At 28.4% G+C, this 25709-nt stretch overlaps 2 protein-coding genes across 2 annotated transcripts; one reads left to right on the forward strand and one right to left on the reverse strand.

Annotated features, from left to right (window-relative positions):
* Window positions 1-1458: 1458 nt before the first annotated feature.
* On the forward strand, window positions 1459-2915 carry LOC120086313 (pathogenesis-related thaumatin-like protein 3.5). Its single transcript, XM_039042888.2, has 2 exons — window positions 1459-1699; window positions 2049-2915. The coding sequence occupies exons 1-2, from the start codon at window positions 1654-1656 to the stop codon at window positions 2708-2710; spliced, it is 708 nt and encodes a 235-aa protein (XP_038898816.2). The 5' UTR covers window positions 1459-1653; the 3' UTR covers window positions 2711-2915.
* On the reverse strand, window positions 2669-5869 carry LOC120086312 (transcription factor bHLH130-like). The gene is made up of 7 exons (XM_039042887.2): window positions 5691-5869; window positions 4886-5564; window positions 3682-4013; window positions 3415-3582; window positions 3247-3312; window positions 3075-3143; window positions 2669-2982 (listed from the first exon to the last, which is right to left on the reverse strand). The coding sequence occupies exons 2-7, from the start codon at window positions 5460-5462 to the stop codon at window positions 2932-2934; spliced, it is 1263 nt and encodes a 420-aa protein (XP_038898815.2). The 5' UTR covers window positions 5463-5564; window positions 5691-5869; the 3' UTR covers window positions 2669-2931.
* Between the last annotated feature and the right edge of the window lie 19840 nt (window positions 5870-25709).

Genomic DNA, 25709 nt, shown 5'->3' on the forward strand with positions numbered 1-25709 from the left:
CAAATAGCTAAATCTCTATTTGAATAACTTTTTTGTTTTTAGTTTTATGTTTGTTTTTCTTTTCACATTTGTTTATACATTTAAATTCTTTATCAAATTATAAAAGTCAAAACAAGTTAAAATTGAACATTATAAAAGAATACGAAAGGATTATGAGTGATAATGTAAATGGATGTATATTTTTGAAAAAAAATGTAATTTGTAAATGTACGTATAATGAAGTGTATATAGTTATATATTATGTAATTAAAGGAAAGAAGAAATTGTATTGAAAAATTAAGGAAAAAGAATCTTAAAAAATGAAATTCACTTGATAAAACAAAAGTGAAAAGGAAAAAATGGAATCAGGAAAGGCTAACATGGAAAAACAAACAAGGAAAAAGAAAAAGAACACCAACATTTGAAATAAACAAATAGATACACATTAACACTCCATTTTTCTTCAAAAAGAACACCAAGCTTATAAATATTCAAGAAGTTGGAAAAATAAATAAATATAAAATTTTATCGGATTTTATCGATATAATTTAGTGGTAATTGACATGTATTCAAGTTGGAGGTTTAAGTTCAATAATTATAATATAAATATAAAGATCTTTAAGATGAATCCAAAGATTATTTAAAGTTTAACGGTTTCTATTTGTCCTACGTTTTGCTTTTGTATCATAAAGTTAATCAATCATGCATTGAAATTTCATTTATTCCATAACTAGAATTAAACGAGAATATATAGCCCGTGCTACCAGGATTTTGGGAGTTTTTTTTTTTTCATCTTGTTAATTGTTTATATATATATATATATCTTAAATACATAAATGGATAAAACGAATCATGATTTATTGGTATAATACATTAGGGTAAAATGTATATAATTTCACTTATATGATAATTTCTATCAAATCTTTAATCCTCACTTTTGTAATCCTATATTCTTAGAAAAATGAACTAATTGACATTAACTTTACCACTATGATAGAATCTGAATATATAGAAAGATAGACTACAATAGAATTACGAGGTAAACTAAGTCTTCAAAATTCTTAGAACCTCCCAATCTTGCGATATTCTTAAGCTCAAATTCACTTTCCAAAGTATTGTTTAATCTTCCTCCTTTCCAGTTCGCTGTATTTATTATCAAACTTCCCTAAGAAATTCTTAACTAATTGTCGAGATATGTCGTTAATACTCTAATTATTTACTAATAACATTCCTATTCCCCTAATTAAAATAAAAATTGGCCACCCAACCATGTGAAAAGATGGAAATTTTCCCACATTATCACATGATTCTTATTGTAGTAAGTGAGCTTTAAACCATTGAAATATTTCTATTTTGCTGATTTGTCAAAAGCTCAACCATACCCATAAATGCTGAAATTACCATATTTTTTGTTTTCTGGCTTCATAGTCAAATACAAGTGAGTTTAAGACCAGTTGTTTTTTTTATCAGTCACTTGCCAAACATATATTTTTTGGTAACTTCTTAAGGCCCAAGAAATTCATCCTCATGTGACAAGTTGTTGAATTTGTTGTTTCCCCATTCTCATATTTTCTGGGTCACAAAATTGTGTCTGTTTTCCCTTCTTTAAAACCCAATATTCATAATCTTCTGCTACTTCAAACAACTCTTCAAAGTTCCCATTTTTCTGCTCTCATGGAGTTCTACTTGTTTTTCGTTCTGCCTTTATGCTTTTTCTTGGGTAACAAACACAGATCTCTCTCACTTTCTTGTTGGAATGCTTTGAATTTATTTTTTGGCACTTCGAACAATCTAAGTTGAATTTGTATTTGGCATATTTATATTTTCATGTTTTTACCCTATTTTAGAGAGTTGCACTATATAAACTCTCTCACTCTAGAGACGTTTCTGCTCTATATTCTGAATTATTTTATCTAATAATAAATTGTTCTCCCTTTGTTCGTGGATGTAGTTAACATACTGTTGAGAAACCACATAAATCTCTTTTGCCTTATGTTTTCTATTCATCTTTTGATGGTCGATTCTTAACTATTCCTTTCTTTCTCTGTGTTGATGGTTTTCTTTTTCAGGCACTAATGCTGCACTTTTCACTTTGGAGAACAAATGTAGCGACATAATATGGCCAGGAATCCAACCAGGAGCTGGGAAGCCTCAGCTGATGAATGGTGGATTTCAGCTTAAGCCTGGTGAGACTGTAACGATCAATGCGCCTCCAGGATGGTCAGGCCGATTCTGGGGTAGACGTGGATGTTCCTTCGATGTCTCCGGGAAAGGGACTTGTGAAACGGGCGACTGTGGTGGCATACTCAAATGCGCAGGGGCAGGAGGTGTCCCACCTGCTACACTTGCAGAGTTCACCTTAGACAGTCCTTTAGATTTTTATGATGTTAGCCTTGTTGATGGCTATAACATGCCGATTTCGATTACCCCGTACGGGGGGGCCAGTACTTGTCAAACGGTGAAATGCCTGTCGGATTTGAATCAACAATGCCCTGGTGGTTTGGAGATGAAGAAGAATGGTACGGTCGTTGCTTGTAAGAGTGCATGCTTGGCTTTCGACAAACCGGAGTACTGCTGCACTGGGGAATACGGCAGCTCGCAGACATGCAAGCCGACGGTTTATTCAAAAGCATTCAAGTTAGCTTGTCCAATGGCTTATAGTTATGCATATGATGATGCAACAAGCACATTTACATGCCAGAAAGCAAACTATTCAATTGGATTTTGTTGAATGAATGATCCATGATTTGGATCTTACATTGAACTTTTTAACTTAAAACAGTTTCTATTACACATACAATCTCCTAAAATCCTATAACTTTTAAACAAAGTAGACAATGTTGTGTTGTTCTTTCTTGTATCTTCATGTTCCTTACATTGCTGTGGTCTGTACAGATCAAAATCAAGCTAAAAGATAGGGTAGCCTTTTTTTTTTTTTTTTCTGGCTTCTTGTTATTGACTTGAGCACAAGCACGTGCATTTCGCTTTCGTATCTGTGAGGGTCTGCACGAAAAGAAAAGAGTTTCTTGTGAGTAAAAGGTGTTGGTTGGATCTTCATGTGATTTTATTAACTTTAGGTTGCCTTTGGAGGTTACCTTGACCTGTCTCTGCAGGCCTTTAATGTATTCAATGGCCAACTCTAGCATGTCAGCTGTGCTTGTCGTCTGCAAGAAAAGATCAATCGACCGATCGAACTCTTTTAGTCTTTAAACATTGAAAACTCTGTGACGTAAGCAAGATTTATTATCTAGGGTTCAGGGTAATTACCTTGTCCAAGTCAGGAAACAGCTCTTGCAGTTTCTTCATTCTCTCACTAATTCGTGTTCTTCTCATCTGATAATTCGAATATTCGGAGATCAAGAATTTGATGAGTTACATTACAGTTAATCAATCAGTTAAGGACAATGAGTTTGATTGAAAGAAGAGAGGATCTACCCGCTCTGCAATGCTTCGTGGGTGTGTGGCGCATCCTCTTTTCGCTCGAATTTGATGAGGAACAGGATCTTGAAATCTCAAAAACTTCTCCACCGGATCCTTATTGAAACTTATAGGTAAACTCAAATGATGAGCCAATCCACGAATGTTATTTCCAGAATCAGAATTCTGCAGAACAAAGAATTGTTAAGTTAAGCCAAACTAAATCTCAAAGCACATTATAAAGCAGAAAAAACTTGGGAGGTACAAGAATTCACTAATTTGTACCTGAGTTTCAAGCACGATTGATGTCGAAAGCACACGCCCATTGTTATCTCTCCCTCGTTTTATGTCCCTCATTGCAGAGTTATCCCAAGAACTATTGAGGAAATCGTCAGTGTGAAGTTGATCGCCGCTGTTCACTTTCTGTGGACGATGACGAGAGCTACTTACAATGTCTATGCTTTTATTCTCCTCTTCTGCAATTGGAGGCATATGGCTTGAGCCAAAAGAATGGCCAGATATGTTCATCTGATTACCAATCCGGGTAGATGGATAAGCAGCATCTACATCTTTTCTATTGCAAGTCCCAAACTTTTTGACCTCGCTTGTTGTATTGCCTGGCAGTCAACAAGAGGAAGAGTCCCGTTAAAATGTGACTCAACTAACAAGCCATTCAATCTAAACTATCTAATTCTTGAAAGAATCCGATCTAAACTATCAATTTCAGCTTTAACCCTCTTGCTAGAAGCCAAGAAAGCAGATGACACAAGCCCATTCAGCAGCCTTTTTCTCGATTTCTCACATAGGCAGATTCTTTCCCGCTTTAGTATAAAGAGGGTGGGAGAATTCGAACGACAGACTTCTTGGTCACTAACATATATTATACGCCAATTGAGCTATGCTCGTTTTGACCACAAGAACATATTCTTAAAGAGTACAAGTTAAGTGAAAAGCCCCTAGACCTCTTAGCGACCCCTTTACCCAAGCACATGGGATTTCTTCACGTTATTACCCAAAAAAAGAGGCATAGACAAAAGATCACTTTTCCATTCCAAACCTCCAACAATCAACCATCTGTATTTCCAGAAGATGAAGCAATCCATTTTTTTCTCACAAAAGGGAAACCAAAAGAATCTCAAAAACCATATTCCAACATTTCTTTTTTTCTTTTTTTCTTTTTTTTTTTTTTTTTTTATGAGTAACACAACTTTCATTCAATAAATATGAAAGAATACATACAAAAGAAAAGGAAAGCCTACAGAAAACTGAGGCGTCTCCAATCAAAACGAAGCCTAGAGAAAAACATGAAACCTAGCAACCGACTAACTGTCATTTGATGGATCAATCAGATTTGGAGCAAAGGACTGCACAAATATTGCAGCTGAAAATTTTTAATCAATCAGATTAACAAAACCATATAGGCAACACCCTTATAATTTGAAAGAAGAAAACAAAAAACAAAAAGGGATTTCAAGTAAAGATATATTACCATTTTCAGCAGTAAAATGGGAGAAAACCCCGGCAGGGGAGCTACTTTGCCTGAAAAGATTAGAACAATTCCTCGCACCCAATTGCAATTGCATCGAATTATCAAAATCAGACGAATTCATAACACCATAAGAGTTCCCAATCTGAGCTCCACCAGCAGAATTAACCGAACTCGTATTAACCATTGAAGAGGATTGATTACAGAACTCATTTTGTTGTTGAACTGATTCCCCCGATTCTTGCTTCACCGTCCTCTCTCCAGATCCCGAATCAAAGTTTCCATTACACGACGCCATAAACCTCGACAAAATAACCTCTACCTCAGGACTCGAAGATCTAATGAAGCGATAATCCTCACGGTTTCCACCGCCATTGTTGCTCGAATGAAAACCATCTGTTCCATCGACAATACTCGCAAACAGAGACGTCGGAGCAGAGGAATAACGCATAAGACCAGCAGAATTATTGTGTTGTTGTTGAGAATGATGGTTGTTCGTCGAATCGCAATCCATAAAATCAGGGTATTTCTTCATTTCGCCGTTAGAGAATTTGAAATTCGTACTGTAAAGAAGACTCATAATGCTCCTAAAACGTTCGACAAAATTCCAATCCCCAAAAACCGTTTTCAGATGAAACCCAGATGAGATATAAGATGAATTCAACAAATCAAACTCCAAAATCTGCAAATAGAGCATTAAAAAACACCAGTGAGCATAATCCAAGAACAGAAAGAAAAAACTTCAATTCTATAATAAAAAACTTCAATTCTATAATAATCATTTTCAACCCATTTCCAATCTTCTCACCTCACAAACTTGCAAAATTCAAAGAAAAGCCGCTTCTATGGCTGAAGAAGTTGATTGAATCAGAGAATACAGAACAGATTTTTGAAGCAATTTGATTGATGATTCTTATACTGAAGAAGCTCCACTATCAGTTCAAGGTTTGAAGAAACGAAGAAGAAGAAGAAAATAGCGATATCCCATTGAGCCACCTGTGCATATATTTAACGGGTTAACATTTCATGAATGCCCTTGGTTTTCAAATTTATTACGTAAAATGCCATTCGTTAAGAGGGAATCTGCTCCGTGACATCACATTTTCGTTGACCAAAATGGTCATCCTCCGCCCCTCGTGCTTTTTGACATAGTTTTTACTTATTTATTATTTTTATTAAAATAACGCGTTTTATTTTTATTTTTTTTTAAATGTCATTTATTAATATAAATATTTAAAACAACGAAAATTTATTATTGAATTCTTAGCCAGACATTCTCATGAATTGGAGTGGCTTATATATTAAATTTCATAGTTCAACTCATAAACAATATATGGAACTATGAAGTTTGATATTAATATATTTATTTTATTCTTATAATTACGTATTAAATTAGGGTTTGGTCTTTAGGTATAATTTTTAAAAAAAAAATAAAATATTTTTGTATAAATTCCGTTCAGATAAACTAAAAAAGGAGCTCAAAATAAATAAATAAATAATTCAAACATAAAAATAAAAAAAAGATTTCAATATTGTCTTATTCTTTAAACTTTAAATTGTCATTTTTTTTAAGACTTGTTTGAATTGATTTTCTAAATATTTATAAACATTTTTTTATGCACTTAGAAAATCAATCTAAACACAATCTAAATTTATCAACTTAAATTTTTTGGTCAATCGATAATTTAACATAATGTTAAAGCAATATTATTTCCTCTCCATAAATTTGAATCATTGAATTGTAAGATATTATTTCGATTGTAAAGTAAAAAGAAAACTATGGTCAATTCTCTTTTAGGACCCAATTAATAACTTTTATTCAATTTTTTAATTCTTTTTGTGATCTAATCAATGTTTAAAAAGTTAGATCTCAATTTTGAAATTTTTTGAAAAATTATAAAACATAAAATTAATAACTTAATAAAATAAATAGTTCACACTTTTTAAATAGGTTAGAAATGTCTCTAATTTATATTAATATTTTCATTAGTGAAATTTGGTTAGTTATTCTTCATGGTTCATGTTTTTTTTAAATATAATGTAAATGTCGATATTAAATTCATAGATATGTGAAAATAGATTAAAAAAATATATATTGACGAAAATTGAATATGACAATAAATAGCTCGTCACACTAGATATTTATTATGTCTCATAAATACTGGACTACTAGATTAAATTTATAATCAAATAATATACTCAAGATGTAATCCAAAAAACGAATAACCATACATGAACATAACCTAAAATGGTTGTAAAAGACAAAAAAAAAAAAATGAAATTATGAGGATAAGAATGAAAAAAGTAAAAATAGATATTTTGATTTAAATGATACTCATAAATTGTCCTAACCAACTTGGCTTGTACAACAATATGCTTAGAAATTTTCTTCTATGAAAAAAATGTCTTTACTTTCTCATAAAGTTTGAAAATGATTACATTTCAAATGGATAAGGATATTGATGCTTTGTATAGATCCAAATTATCTAACTCGGTCCTTAACTCGGTGAGTCAGCCTCCGAGTAAGCTTCCTTCAAGTCAAATCAACTCAATTGTTCCATTAATGATGCCCAAGAAGATTACCTAAAGAAGAATCAATGCTACAATAATAATATCACTTATTTCCTTTTTCTCTATTTTTACTATTTCCTTTTTTTTTTTTTTTTTTTGGCTTTTTCCACTTTAGTTTGTCAAATTTAAGACCTTAAACATTCAAAATCATTTAATTAAATGTTAAGCTTTAAAGTAGTATAGTTAATGCCTAATTCTCAAAATTAATTTCTCTACTTATTAAATTTATTTTGCCTTTTATTAAATTTTGTATATAGGAATGTAATTTATTTATTTTTCTCTTGCTCATTGTATTTCTCGTCAAAAATTAGATGACGGACAACGTTTACTTTTGTTGTCTAGTTGGTAGAAAATTATTGTCCTTAGAAGATTTTAGATATAAACCAATCAATGAATCAAACAAAATTCAACCAACAAAATACATTGAGATCAAATTAAGAAATAGTCAAACCAACCAATGAAAATGTCCGTGAAGTAGATAAAAAAGGGTTTGAATAACATTAAAATATATAAATAAAGCTAAAAAAAGAATTAATTAAACATAGAAGCACTATTTCTTTTTTTAAAAAAATAGTTCTTCATAAAATAATAATAATAATAATGATAAAAGTCTTGTTTAAGTCATTAAAGTTTGCTATAATTCTTTATAAAAATGTAAAATTAGTTAGTTGAAAACTTTAATTGCACCACTTAAATATTAAGACAACTATAAATATATATTAACTCTCCTAATTTCATTTGGGGTCTTTATTTTCCATGACTTTTGGAAGTTGTCTATTAGTTTATAACAAATTAATTTATATACATCGTTTTAACATTTAAAAAAAAAGTTTTAAAAAATAACCTGTAATTTGCCAAAAAAAATTTTAAAAAAATAATATTCATTTGATCGAGAAACTATGAAAAGTATATTTATATATTCATTTCACACAACACCTCATATTATATTGACGTGTTGAGTATTAATTCAAATTCAAAATATTATAGATGTTATCGTGTCACCAACTAATTTTTAACCACTATTGAAGTGAGATTAATTAAATGAATGCTATAATGTTTGTTAGAATACTTACTATACAATTAGGGGTGGACTTCAATCAAAAGTCAGCTAAAAATAAACAAGTCATCACTCATTACCATCAATGTTTTGAAATGGGCAAAACTAGGAACTCCCTCTCGTTTATAAAATTAATAATAACGATACAACAACGTCGCTTTATGATGAAGTAACATATATAAATGTGAAATTAAAAATCTTATATAGTACCCACATGAAAGTTTTTTTTATTAAATTAGTTTTAATACCAAAATACTTTTTTCTAAACATGGATGAATAATTAATGAGTTAACAAAACTATGTATGTATATAAAAGTCTACAAAACAATCTGTATCTAAAAGATTAATTTTGAGGGGGGAAAATTCACTTCTCTCATACTTTGTCCTTTTATGTGTCAATTTTTTTAACCTCAAACTTTGAAGTTTATCTAATTCTAAACATAAATAAAAATTAATAAATTAGGAACTATACTTTAAAAAGAAAATTGAAAAAAAAAATGGAACTTGAGGTCTCTTAACTTTAATTAGAAAATGTCCAGATCAGAAAAAAATAATACAATAAAAAATATTGAGATTGCTCATAGCTAATAAAGAAATAAAATAAAATGTAGACCTAATTAATTAAGATCTTAATTTTAGTTCAATCTATGAAATTGAAAGTAAATAGAAAGAAAGGGGAAAAAATCCTCTTTGGGGCATTTGTTTTTTTTTGGATGTAGATAACAACAAATTTTAAATGTCCAAAATTATAGATGTTTGAAATTGTTGATGTTCGACATCCTTAGATAATCATGTTTGTTTTATAGGAATATTTTTTTAAGATAATTGGGAAGGACCTTTAATATTAATATTGTTGTTTTCAAAACTTATTAGAGAAATATTGTTGTTTTGAAACTTATTAGAGAAATATTGTTGTTTTAGGAGTTCGAGACTAGAAGTCGAGGGTTGAGGATTCGACTAATGTAGAGGTCGAACGTTGAGAACTCGACAAAAAAACAAAAACTTGGAAACAATACGTAAATTAGGGTTGTCGAGGGTTGAAGTTTCGACAAACAAAGAAACACTTTAGGGTTGTTGAGGGTTGAAGTTTCGACATACATGGAAATCTAGCTAATTTTGTGATGAGGATCTCGCTCTAGAAGGGAATCTCGCTAATTTTGTATAGTCTTGACATACATAAGTCGAAACTTCAACCATCGACAAAGAAGATGGGTGAAGCAGATTGTAAGAGAGAGTGAGATTGTAGGAGAGAGCGAGATTGAAAGCGAGATTGTAGGAGAGAGCGGCCATGACTCAAATGCTCTTTACACAATCAGGATAAGCTTAGTCTAATTAATCCTATGCAATCATCCCATATCCTTAACATTTCTCATACATATGTTGTTAAAAGGTTTTAATTAATTTAACCATAAGAACTATCATAAGAACTATCATTAATGGATGCTATGTTATCATTAATTAGTACACTTTGAATTAACTCAAGATGTTACATATCTGTAAGGTAAAATGTTCAAACTTCCATCTTTTATATAATTAAACTAAAAACAAAGATTTAGTTATGCAAGTTACCACACTCGAGAATGGACTTTCATCTAACATGATTTACATACAAACAAAATAACCAAAATTCTGAAAAAAAATAATGATAAATTCTCTCAGTAGGCAACGACTGAGATAAATTCAATGATCGAATAAAATGGCGAAAGTTGATTCTCAGAGATGGGTTTGTATATTACTTCCATTGGAGCTTCCATTCTCAAATATTGTAGAAAAGAGCGAGATTAAGAGAGCGAGATTGAAGAAGAGAGCGAGATTGAGAGTATCTCGCTGAACATCTCGCTCTTTCTGAACATCTCGCTTTCTCAATCTCGCTCTCTCCTACAATCTCGCTGAACATTTCGTTCTCTCAATCTCGCTCTCTCCTATTGTATATTCAATTTTTTTATATTATAAAGTTGTACATTATTCTTTTAATTAAATTGCACATTATTCTTTTAATTAACTTGTACATTATTCTTTTAATTAACTTGTACATTATTCTTTTAATTAACTTGTCTTGTACATTATTCTTCTAATTAAGTTGTACATTATTCTTCTAATTAAATTGTACATTATTCTTCTAATTAAGTTGTACATTATTTTTTTAATTAAGTTGTACATTATTCTTCTATTTAAGTTGTACATTATTCTTTTAATTAAGTTGTACATTATTCTTCTAATTGAGAAACAAATATTTTTTTAATTGAGAAATAAATATTCATTTTTTTTCAGATCATGGCTTTAAACCCAAGACCTCTTGATCCCGATGTTTTGTGCGACCAGTCCATTCATCGATCATCTGTTGTGTGGCGAGATCGTACTATTGGAGAAATATCTTGCAGGCGTTGAAAGGCAGTTCTCCAGCGCACTATCCCGCTCCACCCTCGAATACTACCGCTACTACGCACATCTAGATTTTATGGGGTTGCTAGATTAATATTTATTCAGTTGGACTAGCATCTGATCACAACTTTGGTCGAGAGATGGAGGCCCGAGATGCATACATTCCATATGTCTGTTGGAGAGTGCACTATCACTCTACAAGACATAGAAGTGTTGTGGGGTTACCTGTTGACGGTGAGCCAATCACCGGAGTGATGTACGATGACTGGTTAGAATTTGTCAACTGTATCTCGGTGCGACCCCACCTGCCAACAAGATTAAAGGATCGAGGTTAAGTTTAATATTGTTAGGAACACAATTTCGTCAGCTCACAGATGATGCAGACGAGGAAACCGTCATAAGATATGCGCGAGTATATATACTACAAATGATGGGTGAAAGTCTGTTTTCAGATAAATCAAGCCATTTTGTTCACTTGATGTTCCTGCCATTGTTAGCTAACCTTCATGATACGGGGCGGTATTCGTGGGGTGGAGCATACTTGACATGGTTGTACAGACAACTATGCAAAGCAACAAGACCTGAGGTTCGAGAGATAGCTAGGTCTCTCATACTTTTGTAACTATAGGCTTGGGAGCGATTTCCAACAATGGCTCCACAGCTATATGTTAATGACGCTCAGTTAGTTGGACGAGCCTACGGTATGTTGTTTTAATTCAATTTAATTTTTATATCACTGATCTAATTAATTTAAATTCTAAATTATCAATTTAAAAATTTAGGTGGAGAGACAAATTTTGTGTGACTAGGACAGCCACACATGTAATCAGCCAGTATAGATACATGTTTGATTTGCTTCAACCTGAACAGGTACATTATACTAAACCTAATTGATTATTTTATTTGTCTTTAATATTCTCTAATATAATATTTTGTGTTTCAGGTTATTTGGGAGCCGTACAAAATTATTATGCATACTTTGTCTAATTTTTGTACGAATGGTCAAAACATATGGTGGACGATGAGTCTTCTCATATGTTTTCACATTGGTGAATGACATCTTCCTGACAGGGTGATGAGACAATTCGGTTTTCAGCGTACTGCATGATATTGACCTAAGGACTGGAGATTGGTCCGAAAAAGTTGCACATTTGATAATGCGATGGCACTATCATGCAAGGTTTATTGCAGTGGGGGTTTCTCTTGAACAGTTTGACACAGATGTCACTCCAGAATATATTCATTGGTATAATAATATCACAAGGCGCTAAATCACTCGTCCGGAAGTAGTTGTGGGTCATCTGGTAAATGAATATTATCTAATTATTTTTAATTTAAATTTATTTTAAATATTTTCTAATTGTTTTATAATTCATAGAGATCGAACAACCGTAAACTCCGTGAGGTTGCGAATGATCCGAACCAGGTTCTTGTTATATGTAGTGACAACCAAAGCTATATGGAGGAAATTCATTATATGTACGATATACCTATTGTTCCTCCACCAGCTCCTAGACATAGAGGACTTGTTCGGGAAGAGGATGAGTTTGATGAGGTTGCACATAATGTGAAAGAGTTGCCCCCTATGATGCAGACGCAGAATCAAACTGATTATGTTAGTCCGATGATGATAATGCTAGAATTTGGTTCAGTACATTATGACTCAGAGGCTGGTCCTTCGTCTTCATACGTGCATGGACATGGCCGGGGTCGTGGAGAGCATAATGAATATTTATATTATGAAGCGCCTGTAGAGGTACTAGAGCAACATCAAGAAGAACCCGAACAGCCTCAAGTTTGAAGTCGACGACAACAATCAACTCGAAATCGACGACGTCTGCCTTGTGGGACACATTGATTTTTGTAATTATTTTTATATAAATGAGATATTTAATTTACATTTTTTTATTTTTATGAGATATTATTTTTTTTAATTTATTCTTTTTATATATTATGAATAGTAATTATTTTGATATATAAGCTTTTAAATGTCACTTACATAAATAATAACATCAGATAGTCTAAATCTAAAAAGTTAGGTAAAAAAAAACTTCAATATTCAAATTTACATATTTTAGATAATAACTTGGGGACATAATATATCAAATCAACACTCAAAACCTTCACATGCAAGTCTATAAATAAGATTAATTGATATAAAGAACAGAAATTTTAATCACAGTAGTGAGGTCAATAGTTTAAAAGATTTTATAATAATGATCTTGGATTCCTTTTGTACATTTGGTACCAAGATTTTGATGGAGTTTTTTTTCTTTTTTTTTTAATTATAAATAATAATAAAATATATTTAGAAATTATTTTTATAAAATTAAAAAAAAAAAAAAAAAAAAAAGAAAGAAAGAAGAAAGTGGAATGGGGAATTAAATAAAGAAAAAAAGGAAATTTGTACGGATATCTCACTCTCGCTAACATCTCGCTCTCGTTCTCAGGATCTCGCTCTCTCTCAAATCTCGCTCTCTCTTACTCTTCCCTCTTTCGTTCTCTCCCAATATAAAATTATTTAACACATTAAATAATTATGAGTGTTATGAGGAAGGTCTTTCGTTCTCTCCACATCAAATCACTTGAGATGAAAAAACTACCCTTCATAAAGTTTCCAAAAAAAAAAATCAGACCAAAAAAGAAAAAAAACTGAAAACTCCCAAGTTAAGAAGTTTCGTGCAAGATATGCACCAATGAATAGGTTAGAAAGAATAACAAATCAAGCTGGAAACTCCCTAGTTAAAAAGAAAAAAAACTGGAAACTCTCGCTCTCTCAGCTCTTTCTCAATATCTCGCTCTCTTCCTTACTTTTCTCTCTTTCGTTCTCTCCCAATACAAAATTGTTTTTAACACATCAAATAATTATGAGTGTTATGAGGAAGGTCTCCGGAATGAGGAATGTCTTTCATTCTCTCCACATCAAATAATTATGAGGAAAGTCTCCAGAATGATAATTAAACAAACTCAATAATAATGTTAGGGCAAGGTCGATGGTTGAAAATTCGACCTATATTTAAAAAAAAAAAACAATATTTTTACAAATAATTTGAAAACAACAATATTTTTACAAATAGTTTGAAAACAACAATATTTTCCTAAATAGTTTCTAAAAGGACAATATCCTTTTAATTTTACCTAGTTAGGAATACTTGGATAATTGTGTTTGTTTTATAGGATTTCTACTCATTAATGTCTTAAATTTAAGTAATGTTCTAAGAATGCTCTTAGGACTATTCATTAATTTATAATTAATTAAATATAGTTTGAACTTATATAATATATTTACTTTTATAAATGTGAATTTCTTTGTCAATTAATATAGTTTTATCATTGTTATTTTTCTCAACAAAATAGTATATATCAATATAAGATTTTTTTAATAAAATAAAGATTAATTTAAAATTTAATTTGAATATCTTTCTAAAAAGCAACTGCCATATAATACATAGTTGACAATATTTATCTTAATTATAAAACAAAAAACTAGGGTTGAAGAAGATGAATCTAAAAATTCCATATTTTTAGAGGACATCCAAATCTTTCGAGATATACGAAAATCTACAAATATAGATATCTTACATTACTGTAAAACAAATATGATGATCTAGATACTCCTTCAATAGAAATTTTGGATTCGTACAAAAGAATCGATTTATTAAATTTATTCTGTTGGTTGAGATCAATTAGGACAAAAATGTAAATTTCATGCCTACATATCTTGTCTTGTTTAAAATTAAAATAAAATATTTATGGAACAAATCACTTTAATACTATTGGAGCAACCAAAGAAATATTATTATTATTTCTTCTACTTATTTTAATATTTTTCACAAATATCAATACGTTACATCACATCTTACCTAAATTAAAAATAATAAAATGGAGAAGGTACAATAATTAAGTTTAATCTCATTTTTAATTTTCGAACCTTTCCAAACTGGATTGTCCAGAAATATTAAAGTCATAACAGAAAAAACAAAATAAAACTCTCTCCAAAAATTATATTATTATTTATTTTCTCTCGGTATAATTTTATATCCTGGTGAACATTTATATCCACAACGATCGAATCAATGAGGGGAAAGATATAATTATTTTCTCTATCAACGTTGCTTCAGTGGAAATTATAATTATTTATTTATTATGAAATTACATATTTAGCCTACGTCAGACTAGTTTGAATTTTATTCTTTTGATTTAGTTAAATCTGATTAACCATCTTAAACACAAATTTAACCATATAAAAATTTACTGATTTTCATTTTGTTTACCTAACGACCTAAACTTAAATCTTGGCTAAATATATCACATATTCAATATGATACGTTTTACGACAATGAATATGATTTATAAAAATTTGCCATGACGAAAAAATACTATAGAACCCAAACAATATAACAACAATCCACCAGAATCTCCTCCAAGACGATCAATCAAATAATTGTTCTCCAAAACACCACAAATAATTCATCAAATAGTTACCAAGCAATCAATTAACACATGGAAAAGTAAAAACCACGGAACCACCTTCTCTTCTTATTATGATGAAATTGGGGGAAAAAGAACTCAAATCAGTCACACAAAGGTTCACTACTCATTGGATGAACACTTGAAAGATAAAAAGAATGAAAGCCACCTAGTTTTCTAGATTTTGTTCGACAACGATTATGGACAAACTAGAGCTTCGAACAATGTTCCAACCGTTCAAAACGAGACCCTATGTGTCCCGAACAGGCTGACCACATTTGAGCACGATCCAATGGTTCAACCTCCAACAAACAATAATTTTATGAAAGTTGTCGCTGAAAAACCGAACTGCTACATTTTTCTCCGATTTTCTACCTCTTTTTCACTCTCTTTCCCCTTAAGTCTTCTCCATATCACATAAAAGAAAACCTAGGTGAGCCAACCAAAAAAATTAGCCCCAACTGGGCTCACAAAATACAAGTTTAAAATAAAGTCTTGCTTGTGCAATAAGTAGGTTGACACCCACAACAATCTCCCTATCTGGCCCAACACGAGGAAGCTCAATTACATCCATGATAACTTGAACCTCTCATCCCAATAGGATTACTACAAAGCTCAATCTTTCTTTTGAAACTACCTTAGTTAATATATATGCACTATTATTGTCGGTGTAGACTTTCTTTAGATTCAATCTCTTCTCTTCAATTACATCTCATAGCCAATGATATCTAATGTCAATGTATTTAGTACGAGCATGTTACATTGGGTTCTTGCTCAAATTCATAGCACTCTAACTATCACTAGAAATTGTGTCATCTGCTTTTGTGGTCGTTTCAATTGGATTAAATAAATTTTTGCAATATACCAAATCCTCCATCATCGATTTTCAGATGGAATAATTGGTTGATGTCAATTTTACCATTTAACTACCTCCACCATTACTAGTAGACTCCATTACAATGATTAAATTAAAACCCTGATAGAACCCAAACAATATAACAACAACCCACTAAGATCTCCTCTAAGAGGGTCAACCAAATAATAGTTCTCCAAAATACCACAAATAAATCACCAAATAATTACGAAGCAATCAACCAACAATGGACAACAATAAACCATAAAATTCTAGAAGACTAAAAGCATGGAAAATCCCTTCGATGTGAAGAGTAAAAACCACGGGACTTGTGAGGAGTCAACCCTTGTCAACTTCTCTTCTTATTATGATAAAATTGGGGGGAAAAGAACTCAAAAAGTCATAAAAAAAAAAAAAAAAGGTTCACTATCCACCAATACTTTCATACATAAAAGATGAACACTTGAGAGATAAAAAGAATGAAAATCACTTAGTTTTCTAGATTCTATTTGGCAGCGATTACGGACAAACAAGAGCTTCAAACAACCATCAACCGTTTAGAATGAGACCCTATGTGTCCCAAACAGGCTGACCAAATATCACGACGATCCAACGGTTCAAACTCTAACAATCGACAATTTTGTAAAAGTTTTTGCTGAAAAATCGAACTGCTACATTTTTTTCTCTGATTCTCTGCCTCTTTTTCACTCTCTTTTCCATTAAGTCATCCTAATATCACATAAAAGAAAACCTAGGGTTTTTAAGATCAGCCAACCCAAAAAATTAGCCTCACTTGGGCTCACAAAACACAAGTTTAAAATAAAATAAAATTTTGCTTGTGCAACAAGTGGGCTAGATACCCACCACAAAAAATTGAAGATTTTGAAGTTGGGGAAGAAGATTGAGACTAATCCCATTGCATGGATTTTAATTAAAACTTTTAGGGTTGAATTAATAATTTATGGTTTGGTGATAGTTTCAATTTAGTCCATATAATTTTAATTTCATTCTAGTTTAATGTCATAAATTTTAATGGAGTCAATTAATAACCAATCAAATAGAAAAACAATCACTGGTTAATTTATCAACAAATCAAAAAGGCATATCACATATTGATAGTAATAATGTAGATCATTTGTAATATTTTATTAGCATCATAATCAGTATCAACTTCTTTTTTAGAGGTTGAATGTTCAACTTCTCATATCCTATTCGTTCTACTGATGTATCATGTGAATGGTGAATACAATCCATGATTAAGATAGGTCTTTATCGTTTAAAGATGTCCATGGGAAGATATTTCAGTTTTTTTTCTTTTTTGAAAAGTTAAATTGAAGCCGAATGGTCAAGGCCAATTTGGTCATTTAACATATATATTTGTTTATTTATAGATTTTAATGCAGTTTAATAGTTGAAATTTAAAATTTTAAAAATAAAATAAAATAACCTCCTTGATCTTAAAAGGACTTTGACAATTGAAGTCAAGAATACCGCTAATCCAAAAGCGGTTTCAAGGTTTCGAATTTCAACCTAGGGAAGAAGAAATATATTTTATTTATTGTTTTTATTAAACTATAAAAAGAAAAAGACATCAAAATAGAAAGGGGCAAAAATAATCAAAGATGAAAATGAAATATTAAAAAAAGTCAGAGAGGAGAGTTTAGCCAACTTAATGCGACCATTATGTTTGGAATTTTTCTTACTTCTAATTTAATTAGAATTACCATGTATTTAACTATTATTTTTATATGGTCAAACCCATATTATTTTTTGTTTACAAAATTATCACGTTTTTTACGGCTTGTCTAATAAAATAACGTATTTTCTTAAAAAATATAATTGTATTTCGTTTACTTTGCTTATGTGTGTGTATATATATATTTTAATTTTATTAATGATGTTTTGTACCTTTTAACCAAATTTCTGTTTAATATGATACTGTCGATATTAAAATATCAAAGGATTTTTTTTTAAAAAAAAAAATCAATATATAAGATTAGAGGTTCGAATCCTATCACCTATAAATTTATGATTATTTTTAAATAGAGAAAAATAAGTAAATTTATTTACAAATATAGTAAAATTTCACTATCTAATGTCTATCACGGTCTATCGTGATCTACCACTTATAGATAGTGACATTTTACTATTTAAAAAGGTTTTCAGCAACTATACCATTTAAAATAATCACTCTAATTTATTCTACTGAAAAAATATTTATTTAACCTTAGTAAGAGGGTTTATTTAAATTAGAAATTAGCCCAATTAAATATATATTACAAAAAAATAATAAATAAAATAAAAAACTCACCAAACCCGCAATATATATTTTCTTTTTCTTTTTACCATCTTCTTCTTCGTTTACCTATTGTTCATTCTCCACAAAATTAGGCTATGAGAAATATTTTCAAGTCAAATTCTAAATTCTTTTTTCTTAGTTTGATTTTTTTTCCTTTAAAATATTTGTATTAGTTTTCAAACGATTCACTATTATCCATTCTTTTTATATATCTGAATTATCATCCATATACCTAACTTTTACGGTTATTAAATTTTTTTCTTAATATTTGAATGTTTTATTTTATTATCTCAAAAAAGAATGCTTTGTTTTAATTTATAAATATAAACCATTCCATAAAGAAAAACTTCCCATATATATATATTTTTTTGTTAAATTATAAATTTGATATCTATAATTTAAAAAGAAAATTAGAATTTAATATTTATGGTTTAAAAGTTAGAAATTATTCCAGATAGTTTTATCAAATTATAAAGACTATTAAATTATTTCAAATAGTTTTATCAAATTATAAAGACTATTCTTAAGATTTTTTTTTTCAAACCCTAAAAATTAAAATTCAACTTTTAAAATTATAGGGACTAAAATTTAGTTAAGTTTCTTCAAATTATATGGATCAAATTTATAATTTAACATTTTTTTTCAATTTTAGTTAGTTCTTACAATTGACTACTTATATCAATTTTACTAATGCTTTCTATACACAGAAAATATTCTTCTTCTTCTTCTTTCTTTTTTTTTTTTTCTTTTTTTTTTTTTTTGAGGAAATGAAAATTTTAATTTGTCTAATGAAATTTTTAAGTATAGAGAACCACAAGGTAATTAGTTAATAAATCAAAATTAAATTATAGTCAAAGTCAAATAGAATTTAACAATAACAAAAAAAAGAAAAAAAGAAAAAAAGAAAAAAACAGTGATATTTTAACTTAAAAGCAATTAAAATGCTATTATTAAAAATTTTGAAATAATTAAGATATATGGAAGTGGTATTTTAAAGGTTAAAAATCACTTTTTGTTTCTGAATTTTTATAAAAGTAACAATTTAATCCCTAAATTTTGGTTTACAATGAGTTAGTCAATGTACTTTCAGTTTTGTAACAATTTAGTCCTTAAACTTTAGTATATAACAATTTAGTCCTTGTACTTTAAAATTTGTAACGATTTAGTCCCTATCATAGAGATTAATGTTGAGATTTAATGAATTTTTTTGCATAAATTGGCCGATAGAAAAATTAGAGACTCAGTATTTTTATATAATATAAAGTCTACATAAAAAAAATAATAAAGTTTGACATCTAATTTTGATGGATTTTTTCACATTAGGGATTAAATTGTTACAAATTTGAAAGTACAAGAACCAAATTGTTACATACTAAAATTCAAGGACTAAATTATTACGATATTGAAAATATAGTGATTAAATCATTACAAACCAAAGTTTATGGATTAAATTGTTATAATGAACCAAAAGTATTTTTTAAACCTATTTTAAATTATTTGAATGACGTCATCTTGTATGGTTGTCCGTACAATGTTATACAAGGCTAAAAGTGCAAAAATGGAGATTGAGAAGCTTACGTCACCCATCTTTTATCACAAGCAATCATTTGAAGCTATTAATTTTTTTTTTTAAAAAAAAATAATAACTAATTAAATTAGTGAAACTTTTCAATATCAAGCACCTAAATAAGTAACAGACATTTGAAATTTAATGTCTTTTTTTTTCCAGTTCCCAAAAATTATTGCCTGAATAAGAAAGAGAGATTAAAAAAAATGGTGATGATATTTTCATAAACTAATTTAAGGGTAGTTTGGGAGTTATATATAATAAAAAAAGTCTTTTTCTTATATGTTTTCAAGAACACAAATTTAGTAAAAAGGTACTTCACCAATTAGTTTCAAAGTTCTCTTAAATTTATTTTTTAAAACATTTAAAATGGATGATCCAACCATTAATCTTTTAATTTATTAGGTTAAAAACATATAATTTAGAAAAGATAAATGGTTAAAATACCAATTAATACGGTAAAAAGACGGTTACAAAATATAAAATTTTTATCATATACTTTAAGATTTTGGATTAAGTGTCGATTTAAATATGATACTACAAATCAACCTATCCAATATAATATTATTTTCTCTCTATTTCATATTAGTAGTTGATTTACATAAATTTCATGCTTTAACCTAAACCACAAATTTAACTTAACACAACAACTTGAGTTTTTTTTAAATAAAGTATTTGAATATAGTATTATTTCTTTTCCTTTCATATCAAAAGTTTACCTAAAGTATCTCGTGCTTTGGACCTAAGCATAGACACTGTGAGATGCAGATCTAAATAATTTCTCACTTATGTGTCACGTAATATTCTAAAAAATGTAATCTTATATTGATATTTATGAGCTCACATATTAAAAAAGAAGTTTATTTGAAATATAAAAGAATAATATTTAATCAAGTTGTACGATTTTAAAATTTAATTATTATAATTATTATATTCAATAAACTTTCAACTTTTTTTACTAATAGGACTTTCAACTTTCAATCATTTCGATTCCAATGTTAACATTATAACTTAAATGATATTTTGACATGAATTAAATCACTAATCGGTAAAGAAATTAGTCTAATAAGATAACATAAATGTAATCTTCATGTTGGTCTCATCAATTTTTTTTTTTATCCATCTACCTTTATTAATTCTCGATTTAACATACTCTCTTATGTCATATTGTGTCAAATTATCATTTGCTTCGTTTAATTAGTATGTCACACGTCAATATTTAAAAGATCATTATTATTTACAAAAATAATATTAAAATTAAAATCAAAAGTTAGGAGGCGTAAAATTAAACCCTAAAAAATTTCAAGACCAAAAAGACTCAACCATCAATATTCAAAAACTAAATATTAAGCTCCCTTTTGTAATCATCTTGTTTTTTGTTTTTATTTTTTAAAATTAAGTCTATAGACACTACTTTCACCTCCAAATTTATTCATTTGTTATCTTTTTTTACTAATGGTTTAAAAAACAAAGCCAACAAAAAGGAAATATGTTTAATTTTCAAAAACCAAAACAAAAAACGAAATGGTTATCAAACGGAACTTAAAATTGTCTCTCAAATTTTTTCTCTCTCAATTTTTCTTCTTTTTCTCTAATTAATACGTTGTCTCTTATCTCTCTTTAATTAAAACACAAAATAATTATCAAACGATTATTTTTTATAACACAAGAAAGCATAAAAGGGTTTTATTTTTCTAAAAAAAATAAAGTAAAAGACTGAACATCAAACAAAGAAGAGAAAAATTAAGCACTAAGGCGTAGTTACTAAAACTGCCCTTCTCCTTCGTATTAGTGTTATTATTATTATTTTGAAAAATTATTTTAAGTGATAAACTAGATATAACAAAATATCACATTCTATTAACGATAGATATTGATAGACATCTAAACGTATTTATCAATGATAGATGATAGTAGTCTATTAATATCTATCATTAGATATTGATAGACATTTAAACGTGTCTATCAATGATAGATAATAGTAGTCTATCAGTGTCTATCATAGATAGACAATGATATTTTACAATTTGTGTAAATATTTTAGTTCATTTTATTATATTTGAAAACCAAATATAATGTCATATTGTCTATTAATTTCATATTTGTAGTTCATGTGTATTCTATGTTTATATCCAAACCACAAATTTACCCTAACACGACAACTTGCATTTTTTAAGAAGTATTGAATTATAATATTACTTCTTTCATTGAAAGTTTACATTTAAAACTTTGGACTGTGGACCTAGGCATCGATATTATGAGATGTAGATCTAAATAATCTCTCAATTATTTGTAATGTAATATTTCAAGAAAGAGAATGTCGTGGTGATATTCAAGTCCACATATTAATAAAAGCTATTCAAAAAATAATTAAAAGAAATAACCTATTAAATTAAATTGCATAGTTTCTTAATTTTCTATGAATCTATTTTCTCAAATCTATACATTTTCAAAATTTTAAGTTGCCACTTTTAACTTTCAATTTTGATTTTAATAACTTCATATCGATATAACTTAAATGATGATTGGATTACATAACATTAACTAGATAAAATAAAAGTGAGAGAGCAAGAAAAAAAAAAGATTGGTTTAAAATGTAATCTACCAACTTGCCTCATAATATATTTGGCTAACTTACTCTCTTATGTCACGTTGTATGAAATAATTGTTGGTTTGTTTCAATTATTAATTTATAACTATTTAAAGGGTAGATATTACCATTGAAATCTCATAGAGATAAAGAAAACTCGTAAAATTTTAGAGAACTAAATAGACAAAAGCATCAAAGTTCAAACTAAATATTATAATTCTAATGAAAATAATTTTTTAAATTACAAATTTAGTCCACACATTTTTCAAGAGTTTGTCTTTGGACTTTCAATTTAAATTTAATAGATTTTTAGCTTTCAATTTCGTGACTCTTTTTTAGTAGATTTATAAAATTTAAATGTGTCTAATAAATCTCTCCGAAACAATTTGGTTCCTAATTAGTCTTTTGAACTTTATTTTAGTCACTTTTTTATTGTTAATAATAATATGAACGTCATTTTAAGCTATACATATGAAACTTAGCTGAAAAAATAATATAATAAAGACAAATTATTGTTTTAAAAATATTTAATGACTAAAATAGATACGTAAACATGAAAATCTATAGATGACATTTTAAAAGCGACTATAATGAAATAAATTTAATTATTTAAAAACGAAAATAGAATTTAAACCTGAGAAAACTTTGAATTTAAAAACATAACAAATATGACAAAAAGAAAAAAAAAAAAGAATTTTAGATTATTAAATCTTTTAAACTTCAAAATTTATTAGACACCAAATTTTAAATTGGGAAAAACTTATTAAAACTTTAGGGACTAAATAGTAAATTGAACCAAAATAATTCCAAAAGATGGCTTTATAAGTGATAAAACCAGAGAATAAAAGGAAAGTGGATTAATGAAAAAGGGAATTTTGGACCATAGATTTGGGAAAAATGGTTTTTTTTTTTTAAAAAAAATAATTTTTGGGAAAATCAAATACATTTGCTAAGTCATAAAAAGACAAAAGTAATTACAACTAAGATTAGGGAAATGCAGCCAAAAGTGATTATATAAAAAGTCGGTAGCCACTGCCAAACGTGGCCTTATCATCATAGTCTTCGTCTTCCTTCAAATCATTATTATTATTATTATTATTCATATTCTTTCTATTAATGGCCACAATTAACTCCCTTCGTAAAGGATAACCTTATTTTCCTATATCTAATTCTAAATTATATTGGGACCATTTTAAAGTGATTCTCTATATTATTTTAGTTTTTTTCTTTTTAATTAAAATGTGATTTTAGTCCTTATATTTTATATTTTGTTCTATTTTAATATTTATATTTTTAAATTTTAAATTTTAGTTTCAATATAAAATACTTTTATTATGAAATTTTGTGAAAATAAAAATTTAATACAAAAGATTTAGTTTGTGACAATTTAAGTTACTTTCAAATTTGTAACAACCTAGTCTCTAGACTTTAAAAAGTAGTAATTTAATTTTTATATTTTAAAATTTGTAGCAATTTTAGTCCCCATAACGAAAAATTTCATTAAAATTAAGTATCAAATTCTATTACATAACGACTCGGTCTTTATAGTTTGAATATAAATTTGATTCTTGATTAGTTTATCGATCCATGTGTGTAAGAAATTTAATTAAATTATAATAATATTTTTCACAATAGGGGCTAGATTGTTACAAATTGTAAAGTAGAATGACTAAATTGTTACTTCATTTATAGTTTAGGAACCAAAAGTTTTTTTTTTTTTAATTTATATACTTTTAATAAATCTTAAATTTAGTTAATGTATTTTTATTAACTCTTAAACTCAATCCTATATATATATATATATATATATATATATATATATTGATTTATTTTGTATTAACATTGGTTAAATAATATTAATAATTTTTATGCAAGACAAAATATTATGTAAATATATTTTCATCATTTTTAAAAGAAATATTACATGGATTATTTTAGAAAAAAATCACCAACAAATCAATTACGACGGCTAATTGAAAGTGTATAGACTAAAATTAAACATTTGAAAGTATAAAGAAGAAAATAAAGAAAAATGAAAGTATATAAACCAATATGGTATTTTAACTTTATTATTATTATTATTATTATTATATTTCTTTGAAAAATGGGGTTCTTCCTCAATCGCTGTTTCTTCTTTGGGGTGTTCTCTACGTTTTTCCTATAAAAAAGACTATTTCAAGTATTTTATTCACATTAGCTTTTAAGAGGGAGTTGATGTTTTCCCTTTTCAACGTCTTCTTTTGAAAAAAAGAAAATAAAAATTTGAAATTTGATCGAGATTACTATCCTTTCGTTTGGTAACTATTTTATCTTTTTATGTATAATCTTTTAAAATTAAGCCTACAAACACTCCTACTGTCTTCAAATTTCTTGTTTTTTTTATTTACTTTTTACCCATGTTTTAAAAAACCAAGCTAAATTTTGAAAATTAAAAAAACAAAGTAGTTTTAAAAAACTTGTTTTCGTTTTTGAAATTTAGCTAAAAATTCAACTTTTATATTTAAGAAAGATGTAACTCAGGGTAAGAAAAGGAGAAACAAAATAGGTTTAATTTTCATAAACCAAAAACGAAAAATGAAATGGTTATAACTAAATGAGACCTATAATTTCGGATTTTGCAAAAGAATTTTATTTCTTCACTTGGCTATGAGACTATGACATATTCATGCATTATTTTGAAATGTTTTTAAATGTGAAAATTATTCTCACAAATCAACACATAGACTCTTTCAACATGTTTTAATTGTCTCCACTCATATGCACACAATCAACTTTAGAAGTTGAGTTTCTATAGTTGAATCATTGAAAAAGAAGGTATACATTATTAATATACAATAACTATATCAAATCTATTTAAATCATTATGATCATACTAGCATAGTTTCAAGTTCTCTCACGTGGTCTAGATTATTTATGTACTATTCCTAGTCAAGCATTGCATTTTCTAAAAGAATATCCAAAAACAAGTCTTATAAAACCATAATATAATTTTCTAAACTAAATGTTTTTGCTTAAAAGATGTTGTGTTCCTAAAAGAA

This window comes from Benincasa hispida, chromosome 9 (assembly GCF_027475165.1).
Source record: "Benincasa hispida cultivar pf3 chromosome 9, pf3_genome.v1.1, whole genome shotgun sequence".
Taxonomy (NCBI): domain Eukaryota; kingdom Viridiplantae; phylum Streptophyta; class Magnoliopsida; order Cucurbitales; family Cucurbitaceae; genus Benincasa; species Benincasa hispida.

Bases quoted from the DNA above. Each gene is read 5' to 3' on its own strand.
- LOC120086313 (XM_039042888.2), top strand. From the start codon at position 1,654: ATGGAGTTCTACTTGTTTTTCGTTCTGCCTTTATGCTTTTTCTTGG. The intron at 1,700-2,048 runs GTAACAAACACA...TTTCTTTTTCAG, and splicing joins GCCTTTATGCTTTTTCTTGG to GCACTAATGCTGCACTTTTC.
- LOC120086312 (XM_039042887.2), bottom strand. From the start codon at position 5,462: ATGAGTCTTCTTTACAGTACGAATTTCAAATTCTCTAACGGCGAAATG. The intron at 4,014-4,885 runs GTAATATATCTT...GTTGACTGCCAG, and splicing joins CCATTTTACTGCTGAAAATG to GCAATACAACAAGCGAGGTC. The intron at 2,983-3,074 runs GTAACCTCCAAA...CTTTTCGTGCAG, and splicing joins GCCTGCAGAGACAGGTCAAG to ACCCTCACAGATACGAAAGC.